This window comes from Gymnoscopelus microlampas (genome assembly GCF_963454915.1).
Source record: "Gymnoscopelus microlampas genome assembly, chromosome: 24".
Classification (NCBI taxonomy): domain Eukaryota; kingdom Metazoa; phylum Chordata; class Actinopteri; order Myctophiformes; family Myctophidae; genus Gymnoscopelus; species Gymnoscopelus microlampas.
This window is the reverse complement of record NC_139961.1, coordinates 16,022,769-16,030,268: the sequence shown is the minus strand read 5'-3', so window position 1 is coordinate 16,030,268 and position 7,500 is coordinate 16,022,769. Positions and strand designations below refer to the sequence as shown.

The following is a 7,500-nucleotide window of genomic DNA, read 5'->3' as shown; positions in this document are numbered from 1 at the left end:
ATGTAGATCAGCTATTTTGGGGAATATATTTAGTGTACAGTAGAGGGTAGCATGGGTCCAATTTTTTTAATATAAATAATTGGACCGGTCCGAATGTACCCAAGGAAAATGAGAAATTACTGGACCCTGATCCGAAACGGATTCGTCGATTATTGGACCCGGCCCGAAGTGGGACAGAGAATAACTGGTCCCGGTCCGAAACGGACCCCAGGATAATTCGAGGTTATCAGGCCCGATTCGACCGGGTCTCTCTAGATCCATACTGGGCCTGATGCTCATTTCTGCTCATTTCACTGTGGATTTGGCCGTGGCCGTCTAATAATAATAATAATCCATTTCGGATGGACCGACCCAGACCCATAGCAATTGAATCCGATCCGACCCGTGCCCGAGGGACATGTCAACATTTTGGACCCCGGCTCTGTTCTCGGTTCGGGGCTCAGGTCTTTGGTTCCGGGCAGACCCGTGCTACCCTCTAGTTTGGTGGTTCTCAACCTGTGGGTCGCAACCCCCCTCACATGGTCCCCAGATGACAGCGAAGAGACAATTTAAGGACTTTTAAGACATTTTTAATACCTTAAAAAAAGGGGGGAAATGACTGCATCTAACATAATCAACAAACTATACTATAAAAACTGGTCAAACATTGGCCAAAATTGTCAAATAATATAAGAAAGAGGCAACATGTTTGAAAATAGCTTGTAGATCAGCTATTTTCACAACATTTATCTGTGGAACGGAGTCAAACAAAATGTAATCGCTCAACTCCTACATTCAAGTGCTTGTCAGGGTGAGGGGTCCCCAGTTCAAATATGATTATTTTAGGGGGTCCCCAGTTCAAATATGATTATTTTGGGGGGTCACGGCCTGAAAAAGTTGAGAACCACTGCTCTAGTTTACAGCCAAAAAAATATATAAACAAATAGGTGGCACAGTATAGATTCTTGGGGGACTCCTTCACCCAACTAAGTACAGTATATAAGGGGGGGGGGGGGGGCAGTCTGTCAATTTAGACTACAGTTTTGTTTTAAAGAATGCAAACACAACCATGAGGAAGTGTGGCGTTCGGCCACACGAGCGGTCTGTTTATAGACGCCACTGATTGGCCAAAACGGGACACTGAAATTGCCCAATAGGATCACTTCCCCTGTCTCCAACCACAGACTTTCACTTCCCAACGCCACTAAACCACACTGGCTGCATATGAGCTGCCAAGTCTCACCCTTTGAGAGTGCGAGTCACGCAATTTAACCTCTTCACATATATTGTTTGATGGCAATGACTGATACAAATGAAAGAAGGACCCTTCACAGCTAAATAGAGAATTTTATATTTTAAGAATCGCGTGCATGTGTGCGTCCCTGATGAGTCTCACTCCTAGATCTTCCTGAAACTTGGCAGCCCTTATTGTCGCTGTCGTGTAGAAACCCCGTATCTTCAGGTTTCAAATGTGTATGTTCTTGTTGTTCGTAAATGAATGCCCAACTTGAGAATGTAGATCGGCTATCTTCACTATTTAAAAATAAGTTTTAGAAATGATAATAATAAAGGAACGGTTTTGGACATACAAGGTTTCAACCCGACAGCAGCGATATTATATTTTTGGCAAATACATGCTTCAACGTACAAGCCTGTCACGCACAGAAAATAAATAGCTGATCCACAAGCTCACAGCACGTCGCATCGTGATGCATTGGGAGCTTGCAGATCTGCTATTTGAGATATTTTTGAGAAACATTTTTAAAGTGAAAAGTGGTTGAGTGGGTTTTTAACCCATTAAGACCGGGGACGCATCTGTGTCATTTTAAGATTTATTTGGCTATTCAAAAATAGCAGATATACAAGCTCATAGTGCGGCACCGAGTGACGCGCTACAAGCTTGTAGATCTGCTATTTTTGAAAAATCTTGAAAAAAAATGTTCTTGATTTTTTTTTCCAAAAACTTTTTTTTTTAAAGATTTAGGTTTTTTTTTATGTTAGATTTATTATCGGATTACGATATGAATTGTATCGGTTCTACACAGTCACTTCCTTTACCACGCGGCACACGTCCACTAAGTACGGCTGCTTTGTCCCTTGTGGTCAATCTGTAACATAAATGGAGAAAGTGCTGTGTCAATACTTTCTGTTTTTAGCTTAAATGAAAATAAAAAGGCCTCTACCACAGACCTGTGGCGCTGTGGCGGGGTCAATGACCTGTAAGTGGGCCATGTTTACAAGTCGCTAGACACTTCCTCCACACAGCAAGTTCAATCACCTCAAAGTGACAATCCAGGACTTAATTTGTATGAATAAAAATGCGTGTACAGTATATGGCAGATACACAATATCACTAGGACATCTGTATGGTAGAGTATGTTAATAGAATATAACTAGTGCATCTGTATGGTAGAGTATGGTAATACTATATAACTGGTACATCTGTATGGTAGAGCAGTGGTTCTCAAAGTGGGGTCCGGGGACCCCCAGGGGTACTTGAGGGGGTTCCAGGGGGTCCCCAGCTAAATGATGGATATGAACTAAATGGACCCTTATGGGTCTGTAACTCTGAGAGCGTACAAATGGAACCAAATGGACCCTAACGGGTCCATTTGGTTCCATTTGTACACTCGCAGAGTTAAATTAACATTGATTTTACAATATGAATTGTGCTCCCAGAGATACAAATGCCATTAAATGGGGGTCCGTAGCCTTATGCATGTCAAACTGGCGGTCCTTGAAATTAAAATGGTTGAAAATCCCTGCTAGAGCCATTAAAAATAATCATCTCTTATGGGGGTCCCTGGCAAATATTTTCAAATGGGGGTCCGCGGGCTAGTAAGTGTCAATTTGGGGGTCCTTGACATGAAAAAGTTTGAGAACCACTGTGGTAGAGTATGGTAATACTATATAACTGGTACATCTAGAGTATGGTAATACTATATAACTGGTACATCTCTATGGTAGAGTATGGTAATACAATATCCTATATTACATTTGGGAGTGGCGCGCATGCGTGGCTGTTCCTTCACCGGCCGGCCGTGTGTCTGTGTCTGCCTGCCTGTCGTTCACCTACCGAGCCGAGTGCACCCGACCAGAGACGAGCGAAAACGTAGCGGCGGGCATCGAAATGTATCCGTCTCTCGGTTTGCTATAAGGAAGGGGCCCAATTCATTCCCAATATGGCTGCTGTGCATAGAGACTATTGTATGAAGATATGGCTGAGAAAGAGTGAAGTGCTCCTTTAAGATATGGCATTTAAAATGTATGTATGCTTTTCTCCATAGCCAGATATAGATATGGCTGCTTTTGCTTGTTTTATCATTATTTCCCCCTCTTTAGCACCTGTTCTCTCTCTCTCTCTCTCTCTCTCTCTCTCTCTCTCTCTCTCTCTCTCTCTCTCTCTCTCTCTCTGTATTTTTTGACGGCTCCTGTGTTCCTCTTATGTCGCTTGTATTTTCTTAAAGCCCCTTCCTCTAATTTCAGTCTCTCTCTCTCTCTCTCTCTCTCTCTCTCTATCTCTATCTCTATCTCTATCTCTATCTCTCTCTCTCTCTCTCTCTCTCTCTCTCTCTCTCTCTCTCTCTCTCTCTCTCTCTCTCTCTCTCTCTCTCTTCCTGTGCTTGCGTTTCCTCCTCCCGCCACTGTGCTGCGCTGTTGTGTAGGACTGCTAGCCGCTGAAAGTATGTATCCCCCGCCCCTCTCTCTTAAGTGTGTGTCCTTATCCATCCATCCTTGTTTCTATCCGTTTGGGGGTGTTTCCAGGGGGTCCAGTTTAATAACTTCAATATCCATATACTATGTATTTAATTTAACCACTTAAACCCTGGTGAATCATGACTATAAAACATGAATTCTGTGTCAAAACATTTGTAAACCGCAAAGAAAGGGTTTTTATTAAATATAGTATATAATACAATTAAATATTCAAATATTTGTAGCCATGATTCACCAGGAGCCTGGATGGCTTGGTTCCAGGCTTAACATAATTAATTTAAATATTTCCGGAAATCTCTATGGGAAAAATGTATGGGTTTTCCATCTGAGGAACCACAAAATGGCCAACACTCTATGTATTATACACATAGCATGGTATACGCGTGGGGGGTATCTGCCTTGTTTCAAAGTGATTTGTAAAAGCTTGTACATACACAGGAGGAAAAGGAACACTTTCAGAACTTCTGATAACTTAACTTACAGGGTAAGACCACTTTGGTAGAGGTATGGGTTGTGTATTTACCTTGCCATGATGTAACTCCAAAGGTGGACAAGAAAAAATAATTGCTCCATTGATTAGAAATTGATAATTCTAAATTTGCTCCTCATTGACTTACATTGTACGGTAAAACAGCTCTCAAAGTCACTCTATAAGCACGTAAACGAACACGAACAAAGCTGATTCAGACAATATAGAACATCACCAAATCAAATCAATCACCAAATTTGTTTTTTTAATAAAAATGTTAACTTCCTGTAGATTTTACTATTTGAAGATCCGGATCCGGATCCGCAAATCCAGTCCAGGTTTTCTTCTCAATAAAAATAGCAAAATCAACAGGAAGTTAACATTTTTATAAAAAAAAAAAAACAGTACTGGGTTTGGTGATGTTCTATATTGTCTGAATCAGCTTTGTTTGTGTTTGTTTATGTGCTAAAAGAGTGACTTTGAGAGCTGTTTTACTGTACAATGTATGTCAATGAGGAGCATATTTTGAATTATAAATTTCTAATCAATGAAGCAATTATTTTTGATTTCTTGTCCACCTTTGGAGTTACATCATGGCAAGGTAAATACACAACCTAAACCTCTACCAAAGTGGTCTTGCCCTTTAACAAAATTACATTTTCAATTAAATCTATCAATCATAAATAGAAAAATTAAATCTTTTAAGAAATTATGAAAATAGCTCATCTAAATGATCACAACGTGTCACATCGTGACACGTTGTGAGCTTGCAGATCTGCTATTTTCACTACTGGGCTTGCGCTTCTCTTCCTGATCATACACACAAACTGCAGGCATTACAGTGGACAGCCATGGCTGAATTTGGTAGAGAGGCCACATGAGAAACAGAAGGTCTCAGGTTCAATTCCTCCGGCAATGTGTCTAGGTGTCCCTGAGCAAGACACTTCACCTTTTTTAATTAGGAAGAAATCTGGATCTTCAAAGTTCCCGGGTTTGGTGATATTCTATATTGTCAGAATCAGCTTTGTTTGCGTTTGTTTTACGGGCTAAAACTGTACAAAGTCAATGAGGAGCATATTTTGAATGATATATTTCTAGTCAATGGAGCAATTATTTTTGATTTCTTACATCAAGGTAACTGCAGAACCCAAACCTCTACCAAAGTGGTCTAGTCCAGTGGTTCAATTATTTTGGGGGGTCCCCAGATGATTTGCTTAATGTCCAACATTGTTTTCTCACTCAACAGTAAACAAACCAACATACAGTATAAGTGCATACAAGGTATCTGCACATTTATAAAGTTAGAATTCAATGACTTTTAAGACCTGTCCAATATTACATAAGAAAGAGGCAAACATTGTGAAAATAGCCGATCTACAAGCTCACAACGCCTCACAGGCGTTGTGAGGTGTTGTGAGCTTGTAATTCGGCTATTTTCACAATATTTCTCTTTGGAACCGAGTCAAACTAAATGTAATGCCTACAATTCCAAGTGCTTGTCAGGGTGGGGGGTCCCCAGTTCAAATATGTTTTTTTTTCCCTGTGTTCACACCTGAAATAGGCTCTATGCACAGCAGCTATATTGGGTTACCAATGATACTAATTAAGGCTCTGTTCCATTTAGTGTGGCATAGTGGTTGTCTTATTTTCAAGGACCCCCATAACTCTGAGAGTGTACAAATGGAACCAAATGGACCGTAGGGTCCATTTGGTTCCATTTGTACACTCTCAGAGTTATACACCCACCATAAGGGGCCATTTGGGAACCAAAATGGAGTGTTTCTAGTGAGCCAACATGCACAATATCAGCACCCTGACCAGAATGGAACAGAGCCTTCTTTAGTATCATTGGTAACACCTGTGAAGGAAGTAAGAAGAGGCCCAATTTCTTTCCAATATGGCTGCTGTGCATAGAGCCTATTGGACCAGGAGAATCTATGCTTTGACTCGAGTACTGGGGCTGAGTGTACTTTTAACGACCACTGGATGGCGTCGAGGTGCAGTTTGTTGCTGACATGTTTATACATCTCACATTGATGCATACTGTACTGCTGTCTTCTCTGACTCCGCTGCATGCTTGGGTCGATGCAGCAGGTATTTGTGTGTGTGTGTGTGTGTGTGTGTGTGTGTGTGTGTGTGTGTGTGTGTGTGTGTGTGTGTGTGTGTGTGTGTGTGTGTGTGTGTGTGTGTGTGTGTGTGTGTGTGTGTGTGTGTGTGTGTGTGTGTGTGTGTGTGTGTGTGCGTGCGTGCGTGCGTGCGTGCGTGCGTGTATGCATACTGTGTTTTCTGTCGTGATTGACTTGAGTTGTCTGTGAGTGGTGTTTTCGATATTTGGGTATTTTCTGTTTTGATTTTGTTCATCGTTTGCCTGCCTATGGAAAGTGTGGTTTAGTGCAGTTCAATGAATGTTTGACTGTTTGCATTTTTTTTGCCTGAAGTTTAAAGTATTTGCAGGGACTGCGTGTGTGTGTGTGTGTGTGTGTGTGTGTGTGTGTGTGTGTGTGTGTGTGTGTGTGTGTGTGTGTGTGTGTGTGTGTGTGTGTGTGTGTGTGTGTGTGTGTGTGTGTGTGTGTGTGTGTGTGTGTGTGTGTGTGTGTGCGAGCGTGCCTGTGTGTACTAGGCGTTCTTGTATCTTGTTCCATCTGTGTGTATGCTTTATTTGGTGTGTATGTTGGTATAACCAGAGTGTGCGTGTGTGTGTGTGTGTCTAGGGGCAGTGTCTCAGGTGCTGGACAGCCTGGAGGAGATCCACGCGTTGACAGACTGCAGTGAGAAGGACATGGACTTCCTTCACAGTGTGTTCCAGGACCAACACCTACACACCCTGCTGGACGTGAGTACACACCTAGTACACACCTAGTGCTAACATTATACCATACATGGGCAACTGGCGGCCCGGGGGCCACATGCGGCCCCCATCTTCACTTAATGCGGCCCGCAGGTTAATATCGGAATACTCATATATTATTGATTTCAGCTGTTACAATTCCAAACATGCAAACATGACCCACTTTAATGACTTCAGTCTATATTAGTAGCTTAATGACTAGTATTACAATTCTATTGTCTTTTTTATGTCCAATGTATTTGTATTTAAGTTCATAAAGTTAATATAAGTATAACTAAATGCATTTGAAATTAAATACAAATCATATTAAATTCATATTAAAAAATAGCTGATCTACAAGCTCAAAATGCGTCGCACTACGCGTTTTGAGCTTGTAGATCAGCTATTTTTGCTACTTTTGTATGACAAAGAATCCTGAAAAAAAGTTTCAGTGGCCCACTGGAGTGGCCCACTGGAGTGAGTGTGGAAATATAGTGGCCCTCTCCAT

At 41.5% G+C, this 7,500-nt stretch overlaps 1 protein-coding gene across 3 annotated transcripts in view; it reads left to right on the top strand.

Annotated features, from left to right (window-relative positions):
* Positions 1-7,500, top strand: part of LOC311041080 (peripheral plasma membrane protein CASK-like) — a 125,187-nt gene that overhangs the window by 55,534 nt on the left and 62,153 nt on the right. For all 3 annotated transcript variants that reach the window (XR_014600345.1, XM_084051524.1, XM_084051523.1), the window contains exon 11: positions 6,877-6,998. Coding sequence is in view for 2 of the 3 variants with exons in the window: in XM_084051524.1 (XP_083907650.1) it covers positions 6,877-6,998 (122 nt within the window). In the remaining variant the exon portion in view is untranslated. The remainder of the gene's footprint in view (positions 1-6,876; positions 6,999-7,500) is intronic.